General features: G+C 40.6%; 1 protein-coding gene and 1 long non-coding RNA gene across 4 annotated transcripts in view; one reads left to right on the top strand and one right to left on the bottom strand.

Moving 5' to 3' along the window:
• LOC140686475 (uncharacterized) overlaps positions 1 to 26,604 on the bottom strand; it is a 196,984-nt gene that overhangs the window by 62,743 nt on the left and 107,637 nt on the right. Inside the window, exon 3 of the long non-coding RNA XR_012060329.1 lies at positions 11,789 to 12,064. This is a non-coding gene — a long non-coding RNA (uncharacterized lncRNA). The remainder of the gene's footprint in view (positions 1 to 11,788; positions 12,065 to 26,604) is intronic.
• Positions 882 to 25,519, top strand: LOC140686473 (myosin-2). Of its 3 annotated transcripts, none has more exons than XM_072940727.1 (40): positions 882 to 1,124; positions 1,352 to 1,394; positions 2,868 to 3,091; positions 3,183 to 3,326; positions 4,674 to 4,830; positions 5,566 to 5,593; positions 5,679 to 5,787; positions 5,986 to 6,078; positions 6,560 to 6,623; positions 6,747 to 6,845; positions 7,303 to 7,406; positions 7,933 to 8,071; positions 8,431 to 8,549; positions 8,638 to 8,787; positions 9,887 to 10,057; positions 10,184 to 10,490; positions 10,585 to 10,652; positions 11,747 to 11,834; positions 11,920 to 12,037; positions 12,686 to 12,809; positions 12,901 to 13,037; positions 14,450 to 14,705; positions 16,256 to 16,498; positions 16,613 to 16,789; positions 16,872 to 17,017; positions 17,120 to 17,210; positions 17,296 to 17,685; positions 18,778 to 18,904; positions 19,600 to 19,718; positions 19,860 to 20,056; positions 20,771 to 20,954; positions 21,034 to 21,199; positions 21,302 to 21,426; positions 21,581 to 21,889; positions 21,977 to 22,180; positions 22,709 to 22,834; positions 22,925 to 23,095; positions 23,175 to 23,279; positions 23,396 to 23,491; positions 25,235 to 25,519. In XM_072940727.1, the coding sequence occupies exons 3-40, from the start codon at positions 2,888 to 2,890 to the stop codon at positions 25,385 to 25,387; spliced, it is 5,808 nt and encodes a 1,935-aa protein (XP_072796828.1). In that variant the 5' UTR covers positions 882 to 1,124; positions 1,352 to 1,394; positions 2,868 to 2,887; the 3' UTR covers positions 25,388 to 25,519. The 3 variants fall into 3 exon arrangements, with proteins under 3 accessions (XP_072796828.1, XP_072796829.1, XP_072796830.1); XM_072940728.1 differs by lacking the exon at positions 882 to 1,124 and adding an exon at positions 1,155 to 1,201; XM_072940729.1 differs by lacking the exon at positions 882 to 1,124 and adding an exon at positions 1,196 to 1,216.

The following is a 26,604-nucleotide window of genomic DNA, read 5'->3' as shown; positions in this document are numbered from 1 at the left end:
TTTTAAATATAATTTCAACAGTAGTAAAAAAAAATACATGGTTTTACAGCCTTCTTGTGCAGTTTCTCTATGATGCTAATTATCAAGCATGCAAATACTGTATGCCCTTATTTTAAAAATTTTGATCAGGAAATGCGTGTCATTACTTGAAGTATAAAGCCAGATAAAAACAAGTTTTGTCCATGGCATCTAGCTGAAATTTCTCCTTAAAAGATTAAACAAAGATACTATTTGGAAGTTTTAGACACATTCAATATTTTTAAATTCTCCTTAATGCTGTGTATATTATATTTATTATATTTCTATCACATAAAGAAACATAATGACATGGTCTTACCACAGCCTGTATATACTAACCAAACCACACCCACATTATTCTGGCGCACTGCACAAATGTTATCATTTTTTCTTGGTGTGCTGATATGAAAAAAATGTTGGGAAGTATTCCCTAAAAGCACCTTTAGATATTTAGCCTTCCTTTTTGCAGGCAAGTCCAATGAGTGGGTGGACAGGAAACAGTGTGCTATGTAAGAGACCAGCCTGGGCAAAAGCAAAACAGGCAGAGAGTAAGCAAATTCCCAAAACCATGAGAGCATTGGGACGAAGGGAAGATTTTCTTTTTAAATCATTACAGGATGGCACATAGCTTAATTCCGCAGGGCTGGAAAGAAAGGATCAACAGGTGAAAACCTGCCCTGACAAAATTCAAATAAATCTTTGTATTTAACTTCTCTCATTTAATCTGTTAAATATGAAAAGTGATGCAAGACAAGCCCGAAAGGCATGCCCAGCAAGGCCAGGAGGAATTCATGAGAGAGGCCAGGTATTCTGGCTGCCCAGCCACTGCCTTTATCCACCAGCCTGAACCTTCCTTTCAGATCATCTTCTCAAATTATCCATAGGAGATTTATCCACATACTCAATAAGAAAAATATTTCTAATTATATCCAACCATTCTTAACATGAATGAGAATTATGCGGGGACACAAGATTGCCAAGACTTTTTTTGCCAAACAATTCCTTTTGACTTAAGAAAGAAGAGGCAGCTGCATTGTTTCCATAGCTATCCATATAAAAAGGCCCTTGGAATGAGGCTGACTCGTCCTGCTTTAAAAAGCTCCAAGGTAAGTGGGAACAGGGCTAGACCTTGAGGAGGGACACTGGCCACACCGCCCAGCGTCGGCTGCAGCTGCTGGTGCTGGTACTGCTGCTTCTGGTGCTGCATGTTTCACATCCATGACTTTGGTCGCTTTCTGTTTACAATAGCAAGGAATGCCACAAATGGGAGTTTGGGTTTGGTTTGGTTTGGTTTTGGTTAACTAATCAAGTGCTTACCCCTTTTCTTTTATAGAACCGCCTCACTTCCAGGCTGCATCTTCTCACTTGCTAACAAGGTAAGACTTGGACTAACCAGTCCCTGGAGGATGGTGTGAGAGCCTCTGGGATGGATGTGTGTCACTTAGCAACCTTTGAGAAACGGCTTGTCTCAGTAAATACTTTAGCAACTATGCTTCAGGAAAGGAGAGGGAGAGGGAGGAACTGCCTTTTAGGACAATGCACACAGTCTTATTTAAAACTCGGGCATCGGTGGCATCACATTTCAGCAAGGGAATAGTTCTTAACAGAATATCATTTTGTTTCTGTAGGAAAAAAGATTTGCACAAAGATTCCTTTGTTTAAAATCTCAAATGTGATCAAAATCTATTCTGCTATAGAATTTATTTAGTAAACATGATAACGAACAAGCAAGAAAAGAAGTACCTATGTAAACACTTCCTTTCTTTCTTTAAAGCCTTCTAAACAGTTACCTTACCCAAGGGGGAGTCTTGTGTGAAACCAAAACACTGATATTTTGTCAACAGAAAATAAAGGTATTAATCTGCCCTATTGCTGCACTGCATTTCTAAAGAGAGGGGCTGCTGGATAGCTGATTAAAATGACTTTCAAGTAACTTGATCATGTAATGACCGCAGTAACATCCTTTGCCAAACCTTTCATTCTACTGATGCCACCGGCAACCTGCAGATAACACAGAACAGAGCAGCCCAAGCCTGCGTCCTTTAGAAGGAAAGGTGGGACAGCGAAGGGAGCCTTCGATGTGGAAGAACAAGGATAATGTTTGCCGTGGCTTTTATGCCTCAATTAGTTTAACTGGGTTAAACCGATTAACTGGATTTAATATGCAAAGAAATTATGCTACAGAAACTCTACTAAGCCAACTAAAAAGAAAAAAAAAGTAAATGAAATGATAATTCCCCCAAATCCACTGAATGTGAACACCTGTGGCTGAATGTCTAAACGAGGAAATAGTTCTCTTACATTATACAGCAAGAAATGGAATTCCCAATAACAAATGACATTTATAGCTCAGTGGTAGCCTGAACTATTTCAAATTGCTTTCTCAGCTATTATGTTAACTTTCCCCCCAGAATGTCTTCACTGTATCTCACGGTCACAAATTAAGAAAGGCAGATACTGTGATTCCTATTCTCCAGATGGAGACGCTGAGGCTCAGAAGGCTCAAGGGCCTTACCCAGGGGCACAAGCTCCTTAGCAGCCTGCAAGGTTACAACCCAGCTCCGTGATCAGAACATCAGTCTTGAAGGGTGAAAGAAGATAATGGATGTAAAACCCTGAGTACAGTGTTGGTGTGACCCCAACACACAGTGTTAAAATACAGAGTGCACTGAGACCCTCAAGACCTTTGAGTCCTTGTGGTTATGTCTGTTTCAGTAACTAGAGCACAGTGTACAGTGTACCTGCCTGGGGGAACTTCCAACTGGGCTCATGAAATATCATTAATGTAGAGATTTACTGATAGAGCTGACAATCCAGATCTCTAATATGAACTGTGTCATCTCTTTTAGGACCTCTGAGTTCTGCAGCCATGAGTTCAGACCAGGAAATGGCTGTCTTTGGGGAGGCTGCTCCTTACCTCCGAAAGTCTGAAAAGGAGCGCATCGAGGCCCAGAATAGGCCCTTTGATGCCAAGACGTCAGTCTTTGTGGTTGATCCCAAGGAATCCTTTGTCAAAGGAACTATCCAGAGCAGAGAAGGAGGGAAAGTGACGGTGAAGACCGAAGGAGGAGCGGTGAGTAGGGTCCCAGGAGCTGACTACATTCCACTGATGATTTCGTTTGGTCACTCAATTGACATAAACAGTCATCTTTCCTGTTTCCCAGACTCTGACAGTGAAAGATGACCAAATCTACCCCATGAACCCTCCTAAATTTGACAAGATCGAGGACATGGCCATGATGACCCACCTGCATGAGCCAGGAGTGCTGTACAACCTCAAAGAGCGTTACGCAGCCTGGATGATCTACGTGAGCGCCCCTCCCCCTCAAAGTGGTCTTTATCACTGGACCCTGTCAGCCCACTATAGCATAAGTGGGTCACAAGTAGTGACCCGTCACTTTCTCCAGTAGTGTAACTAGTTAAAAGGTTCACAATTGCTACTATAAGCCACAACCCAGCAGCTGGCCCTTCATCCTTTGTCTTCTCATCCAAAGCCAGGAAAGGCCACTGTCTCTGGGCTAAGTTTGCCACAGATCCCTTGCACAAACATTAGGGCAGCTACTGCTCATACCTCAACCACAGGCCAACCTTTCCCCTTCCCCATTCTTGCTGCAGAATCATCCAGAGGGAAAATTAAAACTTACATTTTTAACATTTAAAAATAATGTTTTTAAAGAACAAATTTCACCCATTTTTCACTCCTCCAAAATCACAGCAATTTTTCTCTCTGTGTTCTGGTCCCTTCTATGTGGAATGCCTCTCTGATGAAACCTCTCCAGCTTCTCCTGGCAGAGCTGGATGTTCTGCCCCGTTGTTTCTGTTCCTGCGTTAATACCGACGGTGTTTTTCCACCATCAATCATTTCCATGTCTGTCTCCTGCATAGACTGGGAGTTTCTCATCTCATGATGTGCTAGAGATAGTACAAACTCAGTGATATTTTCTAAGTGAATTTATTATGCTATGTTGACGTTTTTGCATGGTTTAGCCACTGGTGATATTCAGCTGGACAACACTACACAAGTGTACCTGGTGTTGAGAGACAGTGTCCATAATGATTCGCTGGTACCTATCCTAGACCAGCTGTCAAAGATTTTGGAAATCCCTCTACTGTAATCATAATGTAGTGACATCACTTTGCGTTCTGCTTCTTTATAACTCAGGGGTATTTTACAAGTATTTCCGCAGTACTGCTGCATACCTTCATGTTTACTTTTGTAAATGTCTGCATCATACTGTCTTCAGAAGATTTTCCATAGTTCACCTAACTATTCCATACTGTTGAGTACTTAGCAACCAAATTTATGCTTTCATGAATCTGAACTCTCTTAATGCTACAAAAGAAATACATGCCTATTTTCTAAAATACAATAAAAACATCTCACACTACATTAAAAGGAACACTACTTTGGAGCTCCTGCTAAGTGAAAATCATTGTGACAAATCCCAAGAGGAGTAACAAGAGGTCTAAGCTGTAGGCCCTTCCCTCAAGGACTTTGCCCTCTTGTTGAACATTTGAACTAGTTTTCATGCTGATGCCCTGTAGAAATGTAGAGTACTTACTTAAAAGGGCTCCTTTTAGTTAAAATTCATTTAATAAGTGAATTGCACAAATAACAGTGTTTGGGTGGTTATTCTTTCTTATTCCTTGCGTAGACCTACTCGGGCCTGTTCTGTGTCACCGTCAACCCCTACAAATGGCTGCCGGTGTACAACCCCGAGGTGGTGACGGCCTACCGAGGCAAAAAGCGCCAGGAGGCCCCGCCCCACATCTTCTCCATCTCTGACAACGCCTATCAGTTCATGCTGACTGGTGAGTTGAATGTTTAGAACAGAACCATAGGAGAAAGAGACTCTAACCATCTCAACACACCCTCTGGGATGCTCCCCTAAATGCTATTGCCCTTTGCCCAGAACCAGCCTAAACACACTCCAGATTTTAAGGTGTATCTGGTATTAAAACAGTTACACCACGAATCTTCTTCCTAGAATACTGTCCCAGCTAGGCCAGTCTAAGGTACAATGGCACCAGGGGAAATGGCTTAGAAATTTCCTCTTCAGAGAGAGTAAAAATGAAGTTTGATATTTCCTTAAATACATGACTAAGGCCATGATTAGTTCCAAAGCTACTGCCTTTACTATATTTATTCTTTCTCACACATGAAAATAACTCTAATGCATATTTTTCATTATTTCTTGTACCTACAATAAACATGTCACTAACTTGTCATCTAAACCCATCGGAAAAACCGAGGTCCACTTTTGAAATTTATTTAGTGGTAGTGTATAAAAAGGGAAAGTCTGGTGCTTCCTTGCAGGGTTCTGTTTAAATGGCTGCATGTGTGTGGAAGTGCAGTGGGGGGAGCTGCAGGGAGCAGACAGATGGGTACTGGAAAGGGTGGAGGGCTAGGGCCCACCAAGCCTTAGGGATTGCTGAAAATAGTAAGTCTGAAAAATACCAAGTCTTTCATGTCATTATATTTTATAAGTTACTATTTACAAATATATTAGAACATAGTCTTAAATACCTACGACTTCTCTTTTGTAGACCGAGAGAATCAGTCAATCCTGATCACGTAAGTAGATGTTATACTTTCCTTCTGTGACTGCACTGGCTGCCAGCTCTGGGACCCCTCATCTGACTTCATTTTTATTTGACAGCGGAGAATCCGGGGCTGGGAAGACAGTGAACACGAAGCGTGTCATCCAGTACTTTGCAACAATTGCGGTTACTGGGGAGAAGAAGAAGGAGGAATCTGGCAAAATGCAGGTGGGTGGGTTGCCAGGGTCAGAGTCCAGGCTCTGACTGGCCTGTCCCGTAAGAAGTTTCCTTGACGGGGGAGGGGAGGGCTCAGTGGTGGAGCACATGCTTAGCATACACAAGGTCCTGGGTTCAATCCCCAGAACCTCCATTAAAAAAAAAAGTTTCCTTGAGCCCCACACATGAGGACTGCTCTTGCCTTTGCAGGGGACTCTGGAAGATCAAATCATCAGTGCCAACCCCCTACTGGAGGCCTTTGGCAACGCCAAGACCGTGAGGAATGACAACTCCTCTCGCTTTGTAAGTTTCTTGGATACTATTATGGACGATGTTCACTGGTCAAAGTTCCCTGAATCTTTTTCGATCACATTATAATAACCATGGTTTTTCCTTTTCCTCTGAGAATGTAGTGACATGGATCCAAGTCCTGTCTAAAAAGATACGTGACTTTATATCTGAGTTCTTATCTTTCATTACCTACAATTATTCACAATTTTAAAATTAAAGAGAAAATTATTTTACCTACAAAATAGGAGATACACCTTTTCTCCCTGGTACAAATAGTCTTTGAATTGATTTAATGTTAAAACATCAGCATTTCAGTGTATATGTCCATGAATGACTGAAAAACTGTGCTGAACACTGGAATTTGACACAACATTGTAAAATGATTATAAATCAATAAAAAATGTTAAAAAAATCAGCATTTCAAGTGTTTCAAGTTTCTCAAAGATTTGATATGATTCAAAAACAAAGTAGTAATACTAGTTTTCCTTTCAAGGGTAAATTCATCAGAATCCACTTTGGCACTACAGGAAAACTGGCTTCTGCTGATATTGAAACATGTAAGTGCTCAGATATCCTTTACAATCATTACTGTTTCTTATGACCTATAATGCTGACCAAAGTAACATTTACATCTCACACAAATTTTAAATTTTCCCTGTTTGTTATTTATTTGCTTCCAGATCTGCTAGAGAAGTCTAGAGTTACTTTCCAGCTTAAAGCTGAAAGGAGCTATCATATTTTTTACCAGATCACATCAAACAGGAAGCCAGAACTAATTGGTAAGAAATGTCATAATTCCTTTTCAGAATTACTGCATCTGCACCTATCAATGCATGGTCCATCTCAATATTCCATGATGGAATTCTTCAATTGCATATATTGTCTTGATTCTGAAAACAGCTTTGTAAGTTTGATAAAAATTTATTTGTGCTGACTATAGACGTTCAAAAGGAAAACTGAAATAACATCTCCAAATCCTATCACTATGAAACAACCACTATGAACACCTGGATGAGTATCATTCTAGTCATTTTCTGTACATATATCTTTACAAATAGATACAGACGTACAATAGCTGGCATTACAGCTACGTGGCTCTTCTGTAATCTGCTTTTTTCCTTAGCAATAATATTTCATGGCTTTTTCCACTCCAGTGCCTTGTAATTTGCCTAGAAATCTCTTGTTTTAATGAAAAGGATATTTCTGCTTACTTTTTGCTCTGTTCCACGTACTCAGAAATGCTTCTGATTACCACCAACCCATATGATTACCCATTCGTCAGTCAAGGGGAGATCAGTGTGCCCAGCATTGATGATCAGGAAGAACTGATAGCAACAGATGTGAGTAGAACACAAGAAAATTAGAACGCTTATGTTGGTGGGAGCAACGCTCCCTCTAGATACATGTTCAGTTTCCAGTAAAACTGCAAAAGATTCAAGGATGGGCACGGATGTGCCTCCTGGAGCCAACTGAAAAGATGAGGATGTGCCCCTACAGCATCTCACTTTCCCTTAACAGTCTTTTAACACTCTATCCTTTCTGAATTTACCTGAACCATTTTTTATAATCTACATGCTTTAAATCCAAACCACCTCTGAAAATAACAAGATGCTTGACTTTCCTATCCTCATTCTCCACCTCAAGTTCATTTTTTGAATCTCCAGAGCGTATGCACCTGTAACTCTAATGCTCTGTGCTGGCCTTTGGTTGACCACCTCCCTGTACATCCAATCTAAGGAGCTCCCTGCTTTCCACCAGTACTGGCAGTTTCCTCAGTCTGACCAACAGGTCAGGAATCTGACTGAACCACCAATAGTAAACACGTGGATAACGACCTAACAGCTCTCCAACTGGTTGCATTGGCAGAGTGCCATTGATATTTTGGGCTTTACTAATGAAGAGAAGGTCTCCATCTACAAGCTCACGGGGGCTGTGATGCACTATGGGAACTTGAAATTCAAGCAAAAGCAACGTGAGGAGCAAGCAGAGCCAGATGGCACTGAAGGTATCAACTGAATTAGACACCTGATCTCATGTTTGTTTGAAAACCGTATTCGTAACTTGTTATCCTGGATTCTTCCTAGGAAGACAAGTTCATTTTTAAGAATGGTGTTTTAAAGTATACCTAAATAAGATATATGCAGTGTGGGTATTAGACAGATTTTGCTACAATTTCTGAAGTTCTTTAGGGCACACTAAACATAATCAAGTTCTTGAACTTGGTGGAAAAAATGGGCAAGAATACTCAAAAAGATATTCTGAAAACACTGCACAAAATGCCTGGAGCTTAAAAAAAATTTTTTTTTCCAGAAAATGGGTTGCTTTGGGCCACGATAACATCATTCTACCCTTTCTTCCTTTCAGTTGCTGACAAGGCAGCCTACCTCCAGAGTCTGAACTCTGCTGACCTGCTCAAAGCCCTCTGCTTTCCCAGGGTCAAGGTCGGCAACGAGTACGTCACCAAAGGCCAGACTGTAGAGCAGGTAGGTGCATAATTCAAATTCACCACCAAGGATGCCAGCATTTTAAGTGCTCTGTTAACCACAAGATACACACCTTTGGTCTTTCAAGGTGACCAATGCGGTGGGTGCTCTGGCCAGAGCCATCTACGAGAAGATGTTCCTGTGGATGGTCACCCGCATCAACCAGCAGCTGGACACCAACCAGCCCCGGCAGTACTTCATCGGGGTCTTGGACATCGCTGGCTTTGAGATCTTTGATGTGAGTTGGTGGTCACTTGGTAAGGGGTTTTTACAATAAGGCAATGGAAATATCAATAAGAAGTATGTGAACATTATGACCTTTTCTCATCACAGTCAAAAAGTTATGCTAAAATCTAGAAGAGAATGATTGGGCAGCTACTAATCATTCACTGAAGTGGCAAGTCTACTTCTGTGAGAAATAATGAACTTCATGAGGACTAACGTGATACATGATCCAACGGGAGTTAGGAATTCAGTCGGTGTAATGAGGGCTCTAAAAACCTCACAATGCCAAACGTAGGTAACATAAAAATATCAAAAGAAACCTGGGTAATACATAATACGCTCTGAACATATGGTGGGAAATCGCCCAGAAATACTGAGGCAGATAGTAAGGTCAGTAATTGAGGGTCAGCATTAATAAACTCAATGCAATTAACTCTTAATCCTCATTAATGTGATTATCATGGGATAAAAAGTCATATTTGATTATATAATACATTTTTTCCTGCTTTCAGTTTTTAAGAAGCTTATCTTTTTCTTTCTAATTATAAAAGCAAAACTTAGGCATTGCAGAAAATATGGAAAATTAAGGGAAAATATTTCACATTAATTACACTATTTATATAGCTACCTAATGTTAACTTTTTGGTTTTTTACAAAAATATGTTTGTGTTAACATACTGTACATAATGGCATCTTGATTTCTTTCTCACTTCACATTAGAGAAGAACAAAGGTGGCAATGATTGCTCCCTTGCAATGCTGACCACTGTGACTTCGGTACAGTTTCCTCCCAGTCAGCTTCTAATGGGTTGCAAATTAGATGTTAAGTGAGTCAACAGAAAATGTAGAAGATAATGGGAATAAACAAGGAATGATTAAGCAGGAACTTAGAAAAACACCTGACTCAATTTAGGCAAGTGCGAGAAAAGAATATTAATGATTTAGGATTTTGTATAAAATGGCAGCAGAGAACACATTAGATTTTACAGGCCCCCAGAGATTCTGATATCTGGCATCTAAAGGCTGTTCGACATACATTTTTAAATTAAAGAGCCCTATATTTTAAAAGGCTCAATTTGTTAAAGAGAAAAGTAAACGCATCTATTTATTCAGTTCAACAGCCTGGAGCAGCTGTGCATCAACTTCACCAACGAGAAACTGCAACAGTTTTTCAACCACCACATGTTCGTGCTGGAGCAGGAGGAGTACAAGAAGGAGGGCATCGAGTGGACGTTCATCGACTTCGGGATGGACTTGGCTGCCTGCATCGAGCTCATTGAGAAGGTCTGTTTCGTGTTGCAGAAACCAAGCTCTGTGACAGCTCAGTTATTCGCTGCATCTTGTTTAATTACACAGACAGAGAAAAATGCTTAAATAGAATTGTAACTCTGTGTTGTGGTCTGCTTTCAGCCTATGGGCATCTTCTCCATCCTGGAAGAGGAGTGCATGTTCCCCAAGGCCACAGACATCTCCTTCAAGAACAAGCTCTATGAGCAGCATCTTGGAAAGTCTGCCAACTTCCAGAAGCCCAAGCCTGCCAAAGGCAAGCCCGAGGCCCACTTCTCCCTGATCCACTACGCGGGCGTGGTGAACTACAACATTATCGGCTGGCTGGACAAGAACAAGGACCCCCTGAACGACACCGTGGTCGGGCTGTACCAGAAGTCTGCATTGAAGACTCTGGCTCTCCTCTTCTCTGGAAGAGAAACTGAAGCAGGTAACTTTCAACAGAATTAACCTTTTACTCAATATAGAAAACCCAGGCAGAGAACGCCTGCACTATGATTGCTTGTGATTTCTCTTCCTCTTAGAGTCTGTTGGAAAGAAAGGTGGTAAGAAGAAGGGTTCTTCCTTCCAGACCGTGTCTGCTCTCTTCAGGGTACAAACTTCATTTTTCTCTCTCTAATTAGATTCAGGAAGTTCAATTTTACCTTATTGTGTGTGGAAGGGGAAGTAATCTTGCAAGGATTCTAGAACTAGATGTGGCCCAAAGAGACAGGTCAGCAGGCTGTGGCAGAACTGAGTCTCAGGAAGGCCTGAGGTAGCTTGGAAGAGAGAGCTCAGTATACAGGAAACACAGGTGTCCGGAGGTTGGAGTCAGTGTGAGATGTATAATTGAGTACTGGGGACAGGAAATGAAGTTATTTGACAATAAATGTTCCTTTGGGAGAAGATTAAGCAAAACCTAAGATTTTCTTGAGCCTATGGGAGTGCCCAAATGAGGCAGGTGCTCAGGTGTATATTGGCATAGAACCAAAATGAGTAGCTTTTGAAAGTTGAGGATAGAAAAGCAGTGGCAGGATTTGGAGACTGATCTAAAAGAAGAAAATAAGAAACCAGATGTGCTAAGAAATAGCTCTTTAAGGAAAACTGACTCATCTTTTGACAATCCGATCTGTAATAACTGAAGTTCTAGTTATTCTGAAAAAAAAATCACGATTTCCATTGAGTGGAAAACTTCTCACGTTTGGTAATATGGCTGTCGGTTTTCTGCCAATTCCCAGAACATGGCATTGCAGAGCCCCTTTCTATGAAACCAGCAGGAGGACCCAGCTCTGTAATTATAAGGAGTAAGCATGTAATAGAAAAGCAGGTGCAACTGAAGTTGGGTAAAGAAAGAAATGGGAGATTTGGAGGAACACTTTGAATTACTTGTAAATCAGACCGCATATCTAGGCAAAAGATCGTAAGTGACGTGTTTCCATGTGTTAAAATGTCACATACTTATAACATATGCTAGGAAATTCAATAGCAGCGAACAACCACTTTAACGGCTAGTTTATAAGGCACAAAGAGAGGAAACAGAAGGACAAGTTGGGAGTGTGGAAATTCCAGAGAAAATCCTTTGCAAATTCAACCTGGATGCTATTCATTACAATCAAACCAATGTCGTGGCTCAGGATGATTTATGTCTACAAATGTCAATGTAAGAAAACAGTGCATTTTTAAGCAAATATTCATATGGTTCCACAGGAGAATTTGAACAAGCTGATGACCAACCTGAGGAGCACTCACCCTCACTTTGTACGGTGCATCATCCCCAATGAAACCAAAACTCCCGGTAAGGCACTTCTGACATCCAGACGAGTTCCGGTGTGTCTGCTTTAGATCATGAAATAAGACGTGGATGGTATTTCTCCTTCTAGGGGCCATGGAGCATGAACTGGTCCTGCACCAGCTGAGGTGTAACGGAGTGCTGGAGGGCATCCGCATCTGCAGGAAGGGCTTCCCCAGCAGGATCCTCTATGCAGACTTCAAACAGAGGTCAGACTTTCCTAATTGTGGTGCATCCTAAAATTCAGTATAAATATATTTAGTGTAAGCAAAACAACTTAGTGAAAAATATGCTTCTATTTGTTATTTTTAAATTTCAAAAAAAGAATAAAAAATTATGTCTCAAAACACCTTTAAAATATAGATATACCACTCCACAGATATATTAAGCACTCTGCAGACGTTTCACTGGACTTACTATGCCCCTGGCTTAGCTCATAGATGTTTACATTAACTTCAAAAATTATAAGAACAGCCATTATTGAGTGCTCAATATGTTTGGATTATTTCATTTAATCCTTACAAAAACTCAGTAGAGATAAGTGCTATCCATAGCAAATGCATCTAGAAAGAATAATATGTTACATTTTGTTGGTCATCTACATAAATGTGAACAAGATTGAAGGATCCTTTCCTGAGAACACGGTCCGACGAGGCAGAAAGTAAAGTGGCAACTGTGCAGGGAGGTAAAATGGAATAAAAATAGACAGTAGATACTAGATTTACTACCTATGTAGACAGTGTAGAAAGAATACTAATTACTTTAAAGCTGATTTTTTATAATGGATCATTTAATGCTTAGTGACTACCAGTGCCATCAATAAACCAAGTTTTAAAAAACTATATTTACTTTACCAGATACAAGGTATTAAATGCAAGTGCCATCCCTGAAGGACAGTTCATTGACAGCAAGAAGGCTTCTGAGAAGCTCCTTGGGTCCATCGACATTGACCACACCCAGTACAAATTCGGTCACACCAAGGTAATACCCGTCTCTAACGCCCTCTTGACACTGTGCCTGTCTCTCTGAAGTCTATGCAAAGTTTCTGATCTACAACTCTGCCCCCACACAGGTCTTTTTCAAAGCTGGTCTTCTGGGGCTCCTAGAGGAGATGCGAGATGAGAAGCTGGCCCAGCTGATGACCCGAACCCAGGCCAGGTGCAGAGGGTTCTTGGCAAGAGTGGAGTACCAGAAGATGGTGGAGAGGAGGTACAGAAACATACTGTTCAGTTATTCACATCTTCCTTCTTCAGAAGCACATTTGAGGTGGCTTGCAGTTAAGACTCAGATCTGGTAAGGCCACTGTGGTAAGAAGGAGTAAGAGTCTGATACTGAAGTGGAGACATACATGTACCAGCAAACTTGAGGTAGGAATCATCACCGTATAATACACTGAATGTTCAGGTAAAAGAAAAGAAAAAGAAAGAAGCATAATTTGTGTGTGGGTCTTATCTAAGAAGAGAAAACATCCCAATCAGTAAGAAAAGATAAAATGCTGCCCTAGCACTTGATTTTAATATGATTTTACTGGGTAGATCATTAAATAACATGCATTGAACTATGGCAGACAGTATTTTCAACAGTGTTTTCACATAGGATGCAGAAACAACTTCTTCACCTGATCCTTTCTGTTACTGAATTATTATGATTTAAAGTATTAAGGAGAAAAATCTATGAAACTTTTTTTGAGTAGGTCAATACAATTTCACTGAGGCACCTAGCTTTTCAATGATCTAATTTGATGCAGGGATAGAGTTCTAAGACTAAAGAGTCAGGCATCTCAAACCACAGGATCTATATGAACAGGACCCATAGTGAGAGGTGCATTTTTAACTGCCACCTGTACATCCATGCATACATGTATGTGTGTAAGTAGATAAATAATTTACATGAAACAGATTTTATTTCTATCACCTGTAGTTATGCTACTAGTTTCTATTGTATTCTATTTCATTAAACATAGTAAGTTTGGTCATGACCCATTGTTTATAATGTATTTGGGCAGTTTTAATTGCCATTTTTCAGGGTAATTATTTTCTAAAAATAATTTAATTAGAACAAATGTGATGATATTACAGAGTTGAATGCAAAAATCACACATTAAGATATAAAGCCAGAGATTTTTCAGAGAAATTCTGAAGGTCTGTTTATCCCATGCCCTACATCCCTCAGGCGTCTAGTTCCCCTTCTCTGCTCTCAGTGGTGTTCACGTACGGAAGTCTGAGAAGCACTGAAGTAGAGCAGTACTTCTCAGAGGATGGTCCTTGGACCCACATCACCAGCATCTCTTGCAAACTGTTTAAAAATGCAAATTTTAGGTCCCACCTCATATCTTCTGAATCTGAATCTCCGGGGGTAGGGGTCCAGGAACCAGTATTTTAACAAGCCCTTCAGATGATTCTTATTCACATCAAAGTTTGAGAAGCACTGATGTAGAGAAATGAATGATTAATGAGTCCATGTCCATCATCCCCAAATACAATTTCTTTCATCTGTGCTTTTGAAAGTAAGAGAGGAACTCATTGGTGGGGATGGGGGACAGAACCTCCAGATCTCACTGCCAAGATTGAATCTCATTTCATCACCCATACAACATGTAATTTGTAGCAATTAAATTTCAGGGAGTCCATCTTCTGCATCCAGTACAACATCCGAGCCTTCATGAACGTCAAGCACTGGCCCTGGATGAAACTGTTCTTCAGGATCAAGCCCCTCCTCAAGAGTGCGGAGACCGAGAAGGAGATGGCCACCATGAAGGAAGAGTTCCAGAAAATTAAAGACGAACTTGCCAAGTCAGAAGCAAAAAGGAAGGAACTGGAAGAAAAAATGGTGTCACTGTTGAAAGAAAAAAATGACTTGCAGCTCCAAGTTCAGTCTGTAAGTAGTGGTATCATCCTGGGTACGACTAAGCAGGAGGCAAGCGCTACAACTCTGGCCACTAGCAGCAGTGGGTTGGATAGTCTGTGTGGGAGACACGCACTGGAGGGAGAAGGTTAAAGCTCTCTGATGGTACAAATAAGGTCCATATTCCTTCAGTGCCCAATAAACCCCCCAAACCTGGACCAGGGCAGTGAGGTAGAACTGACCACTGTCTTCCATTCTATTCAACTTCAACAAACTACAGGGTTTACAACTGCCTTTCCCTTTGAAGACAGACCTTGAAAGTGATCTGAACTTGAAACTATCCCAAATAAAATATTAAGGAGAGTACAGCATCAAGGGAGTGATTTTTCTTCTCTGAAACTTCCTCGAACTTCTAGATGCCATGGGTCTTAAATCACACTATGTAGAGCTGACAAATGACAGCACTCTACATCAAATTTTATTGATTTATTGCTTGTTACTGATCTCCCAAACTGAGATCTGCTCTTTCTAAACCATCTCCATAGTCAGTGCTGCATCACATCACACCTGGATTGCTGCATCAGCACCTAACTTGCTCTGCCTCCCCCGAACTCTCTCTACCTCCAACCATCCTGCTCCATGCTACTCCTGAACTAACCATTTCAAAACTGTTTCCAAAACTCTGAAATGTAATTTATAAGACCGTCTTTCATTTGGACTGAAGTGAATTGGTCTGGTATAATTTACTCATCACAAAATCATATATTTTTCCTTCTATTTAAGATTGGTCTCTTCCGTCAAGTTTGGGTGGTGTAATAACTCCTTCTTTTAGATTACAGAAGGGGGAAAAAAACTGTTTCTGTCCCCACCCCCTTCAAGTCTATCCTGAATTCTCTTCTGTTGTCCCTAGAGAATCACTCAGAATCTGCCCTACGGCACTGCATCCACCACACGGCCGTGTTGCACATTCCCATTCTTCTGTGTATTAAAGGCTTCTGTGGAGGCTCACTGATGAATGTCCATATCAGTTTCTCTCTCACTTCCTGTCCACTGCCAACCCTCTTATGTACAAACAGGTTGCTAGGAATTTCTCGATTACTTTATGACTCAACTTGAATTTAGAGCATCACAACCAGGATCATCCTCCAGGACTAGAAAGGGAAATAATTTCGAAGCAGCCGCACCCAGAATTTCTCTACTGGAATGCCCTCTCTCCTCTGGTTCCTTCCCCCAATAAATTCATTTCTACAAAACCAAATCCTACCCATTTCTGAAGGCCCAACTCAAATGCTGCTTCACTCATGAAACCATTTCTGATACAACTTCTCTTATTTCTCATGTCACTAAGCTAAGTAATGGTAGTTTGTTGGGGTAAGCTTTCTAATCTACTGTAGAAGATACTCTTCTAAAGAAACAGGACAATATCTGATACACTTTGTTTTTTTCACAATGTAGAGTGTCCTGTATCACACACAGCAGCTGGTCCATAAAAGTTTAATCCAAAGAACCAACAGTGGAGATTTACACCATTGTGAAATTCTTCATTCTTAACTTCCCAATTTTAATTCTGTTTCCAACTAAAGGAAGCTGAAGGCTTGGCTGATGCAGAGGAAAGATGTGACCAGTTGATCAAAACTAAAATCCAGCTGGAGGCCAAGATCAAGGAGGTGACTGAGAGAGCTGAGGATGAGGAAGAGATCAATGCTGAGCTGACGGCCAAGAAGAGGAAGCTGGAGGACGAATGTTCAGAACTGAAGAAAGACATAGATGACCTTGAGCTGACACTGGCCAAGGTTGAAAAGGAAAAGCATGCCACAGAGAACAAGGTATGAAATATATACCCAAAAAGGTTTATTTTTTCACTATTATTAGGGAATACAATAATAAAACTGAATCCACCAAAATGTAACATGCAATGCAAACTGTTTTTACTTTCTAAGGTGAAAAACCTCACAGAAGAGATGGCAGGACTGGATGAAGTCATAGCTAAGCTGACCAAGGAAAAGAAGGCCCTCCAGGAGGCCCACCAGCAGACCCTGGATGACCTACAGGCAGAAGAGGACAAAGTCAACACCCTGACCAAAGCTAAAACCAAGCTAGAGCAGCAAGTGGATGATGTAAGTCTAGTATTATCAAGGAAATTATTTTCTTGAAAAGGAAGTTAAACAATCCTTTTGACTCAGCATTATTCCTATTTAGCTTGAAGGATCCTTGGAGCAAGAAAAGAAACTTCGCATGGATCTAGAGAGGGCCAAGAGGAAACTTGAAGGTGACCTCAAGTTGGCCCAAGAGTCCATAATGGACATTGAAAATGAAAAACAACAACTTGATGAAAAGCTCAAAAAGTGAGTATTAAAGAATTGCTTATGAACTTCCGAAAGAATTGCTTATGAACTTTCAATGTTGCATGTGGATTCAATGGTTATCCTTTGCTACTTTTTAAAAAGGAAAGAGTTTGAAATTGGAAATTTGCAAAGCAAGATTGAAGATGAACAAGCACTTGGCATTCAACTGCAGAAGAAGATCAAAGAGCTGCAAGTAAGTTCATATTTCCATCAGTCTGGCTCAAAGAGGCACGATTATGACATGAAGAAGCTAACTTTGAGCCTTTCCCCATGGCCAGGCCCGCATTGAGGAACTGGAGGAGGAAATCGAGGCAGAGCGGGCCTCCCGGGCCAAAGCAGAGAAGCAGCGCTCTGACCTCACCCGGGAACTGGAGGAGATCAGCGAGCGGCTGGAAGAAGCCGGTGGGGCGACTTCAGCCCAGATTGAGATGAACAAGAAGCGGGAGGCCGAGTTTCAGAAAATGCGCCGGGACCTGGAGGAGGCCACCCTGCAGCACGAAGCCACGGCGGCTGCGCTGAGGAAGAAGCACGCGGACAGCGTGGCCGAGCTGGGGGAGCAGATTGACAACCTGCAGAGGGTCAAGCAGAAGCTGGAGAAGGAGAAGAGTGAGATGAAGATGGAGATCGATGACCTGGCCAGCAATGTAGAAACAATCTCTAAAGCCAAGGTACCACAGAGTCTGGGGAATTGTTACTAACAATGACCCTTTATGTGCACATCAGGTTACACAGGGCCCTTTACACACATCACGTAATTTGTTCTTTGCAGTAATCCGGGAGGTAAGCAAGAAAGATACTAGTGTCTGTATTATTTCCACTTAAGCATATGAAGAAACTAAAATTCAGAGAAGTTAAGCATGGCAGCCCCATCACACATTAACTAATGACAGCACAACCACTGAACACAAGTCATCAGTGTTCTCTTGTTCTTGAATGAGAGAACACACGTCTCCAATATTCTCAATTATCCAGTAAGAAGAGTTTCATTGTACATAAAGGCAATAAAGTATTTATGAACATGTTTTTAAAAACATGCCATTCGGTTCTGACAAAAATCTTAAATTTAGAACATAATCTTTAAATTTTTTACTACGGGCATTAACTCAGAGATATTGTGGGTTCAGTTCCAGACCACTGCAATGAAGCAAATATCAAAATAAAGCAAGTCACACAAACTTCCTGGTTTCATAATGCATATAAATTATATGTTTATACTATACTGTAGTCAACTATGTGTGCAAAAGCATTATGTCTAAAAAAAAAGTATATCCCTTAATTTACAAATACTTTATTGCTAAAAATGTTAATCATCATCTGAGCATGCAATGAGTTGCAGTAGAAACATCAAAGACCACTGATTACAGATCACCACAGTTTGAATATGGTGAGAATTACCAGAATGTGATGCAGAGACATGAAGTGAGCAAATGCCTTTGGAAAAATGGTGCTGACAGATGTGCTCGATGCAAGGTTGCCATAAACTTTCATTTATAAACAATGCAGATTCTGAGAAGAGCAATAAAACAAGGTATGCCTGGAATATGGAACATAGCTTCACAATTAGCTTTGAGAAAATCCCAATGTATATTTTCGACTTAGGACAGCAATCATACAATGTAAAGAAAAAATTATTGTATATCATATTACATATAAGAGAATTTCTATGTCAAAATAAATATGTTTCTGTTTTAGAAGAAACTGTAGCTGTAACAAACTATTATTAAAATGTCTTTGTTTACTTTTCCCTTGTTCTCACGTAGGGAAACCTAGAGAAGATGTGCCGCACTCTGGAGGACCAAGTGAGTGAACTGAAATCGAAGGAGGAAGAGCAGCAGCGGCTGATCAATGACCTGACAGCTCAGAGGGCACGCTTGCAGACCGAATCTGGTAACTCTCTCCTCTTCCATGGGGCCTAAAAGTGGAGATGATGTGGTAAAACCCAACTGATTTGGTGATGTGAGAGCCTAATAAAAGCAACTGAGAATATGTGTGATTCACCAAACAGCTCAGACTCTCCTCCTACTTGCAAGGTCACTTGGGGACGGCCGTGGAGACAGAGACTTCCTCAGGACGGGGTCAAACTCTGCTCCACAAAGCCCTTGAACAGAATCCGGCCCACATTGACGGCCTACTTGGGGTCAGGGGTCATTCCAGCATGGGTCCAGGGCTTCTGTTTTAGACCAAGCTTTTATCTAGATCACAAGTGAACCAAATTCCTGAATATGGCAATGGATAACCCAATCTCTCAAAAGTCTCACGAAATAGGGACAATGAGAATTAGACATTTGAGCTCCCATCTCTGACAGTCATCAACAGATTTTGCACAATATCATCTAACCCTGAAAGACTCAGTGAGGGCAAGAACAAAGAGAATTTAAGCTGTATTTATTCATTCAGGTTAATATGTAAGTTTCACCATAAAAATAAAAAATTTGACATTAAATATGAAGATGTCAATAGAGAACCCCATCATCTGAGCACTTAGCCACAGGGATGGCTGAGAATTTGAATTTATTTCTAATATGGGCTTGTAAAATTCTTTCTTCACTTTAAAAAGTGGTGCCATTTCTTTTGCCTATCAGGTGAATTTTCACGTCAGCTAGATGAAAAGGAAACTCTGGTGTCTCAGTTATCAAGGGGCAAACAAGCATTTACTCAACAGATTGAGGAATTAAAGAGGCAGCTTGAAGAGGAGATAAAGGTAATGACTATTTTAAGACTCGTCTTTTTCCCCACTACCTGACCCTAATTGGAGTCCATTACAACAACTTTTATAGGGTTTTGAAATTTAAGAATTAAACATTAAATATCCAGTAGAATGAAGGTGTAACTATCTCTGCAGGCCAAGAACGCCCTGGCCCACGCCCTGCAGTCCTCCCGCCACGACTGTGACCTGCTGCGGGAACAGTACGAGGAGGAGCAGGAATCCAAGGCCGAGCTGCAGAGGGCAATGTCCAAGGCCAACACGGAGGTGGCCCAGTGGAGGACCAAATACGAGACGGACGCCATCCAGCGCACAGAGGAGCTGGAGGAGGCCAAGTATGTGCGCAGATATGACAGAATGTGCAGCAAGCTTCGCCTATTGAATCAGAAAGACACAACCTTTGAAGGAACAGTGAATTAGCGCACAAACGTTCATTAGTCACTTCCAGGCACTACCAGGCCCTGAGAATAAGACATGAATAAAGCAAATACCATCACTGTCTTCCAAGCCTAAACTCTAGTTAAGGGAACAAAGAATAACAATTATACTGATAGCTAGCTTTACTGCTGTTTGTTAAGCACACTCAGCTCATTGCTGCTTCGGGGTTTTGCACTTGGTGGTCCCTGTGTGTCTGTAACACCCTCCCAGCAGATCTCACCCAAGCTCACTCTGACAGTCTCAGACCTTGACTCAAATGTCATCTCCTCGGAGAGGACTTCCCTGAGTATCTAGAAGAGTTGCCCATCCCTTACTCTGTTGTAGTTTCCTTCATTGCACTTGTATCTGCAATATGCTAGTATGCATTTTCTCATTCACTTGCTGTTTATCTCCCTTATGAGTTTGGGAGCTTCATGAGGCAGGGCCCATTTTTGCCCCATTCTCTGCTGTGTACTCAGCCTCTGGTTCAGAAAAGGAGCTCACCAATATCTGCTGAATGAATGACTGAATAGATATTTCTCATATGAAGCTTCCAGTACTTTTCAGTGTGATAATAGTTCATGACTCTTGGTGTGGTCCACTTCTCTCTACAAACATACATAACCTTCCAGGAAGAAGCTGGCCCAGCGTCTGCAGGCTGCTGAGGAACACGTGGAAGCTGTGAACGCCAAGTGTGCTTCCCTTGAGAAGACCAAGCAGCGGCTCCAGAATGAGGTTGAGGACCTCATGCTGGACGTGGAGAGGACAAATGCAGCCTGCGCGGCCCTGGACAAAAAGCAAAGGAACTTCGATAAGGTAAGTTCCACAGCAGCCCCTGCTCTTCACCACTGTCCTCCATCCTTCATGGCAAGTAACCACTCTTGGTTTTTTTCAGGTCCTGGCGGAATGGAAACAGAAGTATGAGGAAACCCATGCCGAGCTGGAGGCCTCCCAGAAGGAGGCTCGCTCGCTTGGCACTGAGCTGTTCAAGATGAAGAATGCCTACGAGGAGTCCCTGGATCAGCTAGAAACTTTGAAACGAGAGAACAAAAACTTGCAGCGTGAGTCCCCTTCACTTTCAATAATTTTCATGCCTTGGAGGACCATTTCTCTTACGTCCTCTGTTTGACCAACTCTCTACCTGCCTTTTACCCAAATAACAGAGGAGATTTCTGACCTCACGGAGCAGATTGCAGAAGGAGGGAAACGTATCCACGAACTGGAGAAAATAAAGAAGCAAGTGGAACAAGAGAAGTCTGAACTTCAGGCTGCTTTAGAGGAAGCAGAGGTATAGGTCAAAATGTGCATTGTAAACAAAGTCATAAAAGAATGAGGACTATACATTGCATAGAAAGAAAAACAGCACAAAATTAGTGGAAGGGAAGGTGTGTGAAAAAGGTTCTGAATGCTTCCTGCTAATGTCACCCCTTGCTGTCATTAAGGCATCTCTTGAACACGAAGAGGGTAAGATCCTGCGCATCCAGCTGGAGTTGAACCAAGTCAAGTCTGAGATTGACAGGAAAATTGCTGAAAAGGATGAGGAAATTGACCAGCTGAAGAGGAACCACGTTAGAGTCGTCGAGTCAATGCAGAGTATGCTGGATGCTGAGATCAGGAGCAGAAATGATGCCATCAGACTCAAGAAGAAGATGGAGGGAGACCTCAATGAAATGGAAATCCAGCTGAACCATGCCAACCGCATGGCTGCTGAAGCCCTGAGAAACTACAGGAACACCCAAAGCATCCTCAAGGTAAATGGGTTCAATAGATGGTCCCAGAGCAGTTGGAGTGAGGGCAGCCCTGAGAACAAGGTGGCTCAATGATCATTCATTCCACAGGACACCCAGCTACACCTGGATGATGCTCTCCGGGGCCAGGAGGACCTGAAGGAGCAGCTGGCCATGGTGGAGCGCAGAGCCAACCTGCTGCAGGCCGAGATTGAGGAGCTGAGGGCCTCCCTGGAGCAGACAGAGAGGAGCAGGAAAATCGCAGAACAGGAGCTCCTGGACGCCAGTGAGCGCGTCCAGCTCCTGCACACCCAGGTGGGATTCAGCACAAAGAACTTACCTTCAGTAAATGCCTATGTCCCAGAAAACATAAGCTTGAATTTTTTATATGACAGGTTTTATACTTTTACCAAATTTTCACTTCATTATGAGAAATCTTTCACTGTTTTATTCTGCACATATTATTATTGATTGATTTCCTAAATTATTCTAAGGCTGTCCATATTCTTTTGTGTTAATATCTTTACTGACCCTTTTTATCAACATTAGCTTTTTTATTGTGGAGAAATGAAATGTTTGAACATCTGTTACAATTTTATCCCTATTAGTGATCTTACTGGTAAATGGCAGTTATAAAATTATAGAGCTATTTGATCTAATTCTGAACTACATACCTTAAAAGGCTGAATATTCTGTAGTATCTATTTTAATTAATTGTACTATGTAACAAAAACATTAAAGGGCATTTGATTTGCAAATTTTTATCTGAAATTTTTTCAAAAAATGGCTACAACTAAGTACTTTGGTAACATGATAAAAAATGTATAACTTATTTTTAACCAGAACACCAGCCTAATCAACACCAAGAAGAAGCTGGAGACAGACATCTCCCAACTCCAGGGAGAGATGGAGGACATTCTCCAGGAAGCTCGCAACGCAGAAGAGAAGGCCAAGAAGGCCATCACTGATGTGAGCAGAGGGCCACGCAGGGGTGGTCAAGCTAGAATCTTGACAGGCTATTTCCTCTCTCTCAACTGGTTTTGTTTTACCGCTAAACAGGCTGCCATGATGGCCGAGGAGCTGAAGAAGGAGCAGGACACCAGCGCCCACCTGGAGCGGATGAAGAAGAACATGGAGCAGACGGTGAAGGACCTGCAGAACCGCCTGGACGAGGCTGAGCAGCTGGCCCTGAAGGGCGGGAAGAAGCAGATCCAGAAGCTGGAGGCCAGGGTGGGCCTCTCAATATCTATTTCCATTTGTTCTCAATGCCTTATTGGATTAATGTTCTTAAGAGCCTATTCATTTGCAGGTACGTGAGCTGGAAGGAGAGGTTGAGAGTGAGCAAAAGCGTAACGTGGAAGCCGTCAAGGGCCTGCGCAAACATGAGAGGAGAGTGAAGGAACTCACCTACCAGGTGCAGCAACAGTTTTTATCAGCTAAGCACTCCTTGCGTATGTGGGAAATTCTCACATGCATAGATACTAAAGTCATGTGATTTTTAAGTAAGGCCCTGTTTTTATAATCTTTCAGACGGAAGAAGATCGGAAAAATATTCTCAGGCTTCAAGACTTGGTAGATAAACTTCAGGCAAAAGTGAAATCTTACAAGAGACAAGCTGAGGAGGCTGTAAGTATCCTTAAGATAGAGGGAAGAGAGAAGTCTTCCATTAAGAAAGCTAAAAAATAATTATATAAGCTTACTCCTTGTGGTAAATAACCTGTTTGCTTTATAGAAGACTGTGAATGTCTTAAAAATATTTGTATATTTTTTACTTAATTCTCATTACTTATAATATTAATGGCTTGATTTTGAAAGTTAATTTTCAAGCCACAAAGAAACCTTAAAAAATGTCAAAGCAGAAATAATACAGGCAACATTATCTAGCCATAGTGTGATAAAGCTATAAAGTGACGAGAAACATAAACAGAAATGTTAAATGTTAAAAAAAAGTTAAATGTTAAAAAAAAACTTCCGTAAAAATTTTAGGGTTAAATTAAAATAAAAAACATAACCACGGAGTAATTATTAATAATTCTGAGTAATTATTAATAATTATTAGTAATTGTTAATTAATTTATTAGCAACTTACAAATAAAAATCCAAGTAAGGTGTGACTTTTACAAACCTAGAGTGTAGTCAAAGTTGCTCTTGGAGGACAAGTCATTGCTTTATATGCTTTCAATATGAATCAAAAATAAAAATAAATGAAGAAACTGACAGTCTAATAAAGAAATTATAAATAGTAAATTAATGAAAATAAGAGGTGCTGTTAAAGATAAATGTAGAAATTGATGAATTAGAGTATATGATTTTCTAATTTGATCATTTCAGTAACATCTGATAATTTCCGGGAAATTAATAAAATAAATACACTTATAACTAACATAATCAGGGGGAAAGTGAGAGAAAATGCAAACTCACAACATTACAAATGAGAAAGGGAACAAATTATACAGATAGAAGATTTTTTTTTAATGTAAAATATAAATCAGTCAAGACAGTTGAAATTGTAAAGAAACAAGAGCATATAAATGACTCAGTTGGCTAAATAAATTATTTCAGAGTTACTTCTGAAAATGGACTCAGGTTCAGATAGGTCTTTCAAAATTTCAAAGAACAGATAATCCCCAAGCTATGTAAGCCATTCCAGAGCACTGGAAAAGATGGAAAGCCTTCCAAATCACTTTAAGAAGCTCACGTAACTCTCATACCAAAACCTGTCCAAGAGAGGACAGGGAAAGAAACTAAAGACAGTTTTATTCATGAGTATAGCCGTAGCAAAGATAAATTACTAAGTAACTGAAACTCTTACTTTATTAAGGAAATTGCCCATCAGTGATTAAATAGGCTTAATTCCTACAATGTAAAGATTACTTAATATCAGAGAATCTGTCAGTAGAATCACTACATGAGAGAGAAGGAGAAAAAAAGTGATTGTTTTGAAATGTGCCAAAATTTTATAAAATTCAACATTTATTTCAATTTAAAGATGCTATTAAAAAATTCATCCTTAATGATAAAGAATATCTAACTTGAGCAAACAGTCATCTTCCAGCAAGCACTAACAAGCATAATGCTTGCTTCTTCCCCGCTCTTGTGTTTTCTCTTGATCTATTTGTGGCACATATTTTTTTTAACATGTTTTGGTTGCAAAAATAGAACTGCGATTATTTATGAGACACAAAACCCCAAATAAATCATAAAGTTAATTTCAATGATAAGCAAAATCCAGGAGGTGGTTAAGACAATAGTGTTTCCTGCTGGGTATTTTAACTTTTCTGCAAATGCCAAGTCCTTTCTTCCCCTAGGTCTACAGAGTCTAGAAAGATGCACATGATGGGTTGCTTACAATTATATTTTTATCCTCAGGAGGAACAATCCAATACAAATCTATCTAAATTCCGCAAACTCCAGCATGAACTGGAGGAAGCCGAGGAGAGGGCTGACATTGCTGAATCCCAGGTCAACAAGCTGCGGGTGAAGAGCCGGGAGGTTCACACGAAAGTCATAAGTGAAGAGTGATCATGACCTGATGCTATGGGATGACTGAAGAGAGGCACAAAATGTGAAGTCTTCAGTCATTTCTCTCTGTAATTGTTGTCTGTCCTACCCTATTGCAAAGGAAATAAAAAGCATAGGGCATTTTGCAAGCAATATCCTTAGACTGGTCTTCTCTTTTCTCTTTCTCCTGAAACGATGTCAAAGCCTGAATGATCATAAGGGTATCAAACAATCACATTTGACCTGCCACTAAGAAATAACTATATTTGCTTTTATTTTAGGTTTATAGTAATACTTTAAGAGTATAAAGTTGTCGCTGACCAGGGAAGTCTGATCTGATGAGCAGAAATATGGAAGTTATTTTTATTTTTCTAAACTTTCCTTAGTATTGGGGAATATAGTAGGATCTTAAAAAGCTCCAGCTTCCCGTAACATGAACCTTATTTTCCAGGTCTACGCAAAGACTGGCACTGGTTATACTCTCACACAGGGGATTCCCACTGAAGTATATCGTTAATTCTCCTTGCTTAATAACTGTTATCAAGAATACAAGTATAACTATTAGCACAGGGAAATTTTCATCATTAATACCAATATATTCACAGCATATGCATCGGGTAATGGGTACAACATTAAAAAAGTAAGATGAGATCTTTCTCCTTATGAAAGATACAAAGTGGCTATGAAGTCTGGAGACAAAATATTACTCTATATGCTATATAATATCAATAAATGGTTTATTAGCCAATGTTTCCAGATTTTATGGCCCTCTATAATCACGTAAAGATTATAAATGATTATTTATATCAATCAATAAATGACTAAAAGTATCAATACGAATCCTCCAAATAAATTATTCAAATGTATACTGAACACAGATAATGATAAGTATGAATTTGGTGCAAAAACTAGACATGGTAGCAATCTGAATTACTCAGAGAAGTTTCCTGAGAGAATCAAGATGTCTTAAACTGGATTCAGTTGTGATGCACAGCCAAAAAGGTAACCTTCCCGGAGAGAGTAATTTAAATGCCCCTGTGAGAGAATGCCTTAAATCAGATGTGTGGAAGCAGCTTCACAGGGAATCTGGATTCACACTGGCCTCAGGAAGGGTGTGGAATCACTTTTCACTGAACTTCCACTGTGTTCCCACATCACCTGTAAATACTTAGTGCCTCAGAACTTGGCTGTAATGACCAAAAACAACATCTTATTTTCTACTTACTGGAAAATCTACC

This window comes from Vicugna pacos, chromosome 16, assembly GCF_048564905.1.
Source record: "Vicugna pacos chromosome 16, VicPac4, whole genome shotgun sequence".
NCBI lineage: Eukaryota > Metazoa > Chordata > Mammalia > Artiodactyla > Camelidae > Vicugna > Vicugna pacos.
Note: the sequence above shows the minus strand (reverse complement) of the source record. Positions and strands in the feature narration are given on the sequence as shown.

Bases quoted from the DNA above. Each gene is read 5' to 3' on its own strand.
- LOC140686473 (XM_072940727.1), top strand. From the start codon at position 2,888: ATGAGTTCAGACCAGGAAATGGCTGTCTTTGGGGAGGCTGCTCCTTAC. The intron at 8,072-8,430 runs GTATCAACTGAA...TCTTCCTTTCAG, and splicing joins AGAGCCAGATGGCACTGAAG to TTGCTGACAAGGCAGCCTAC. The intron at 20,955-21,033 runs GTAAGTTCCACA...GGTTTTTTTCAG, and splicing joins AGCAAAGGAACTTCGATAAG to GTCCTGGCGGAATGGAAACA.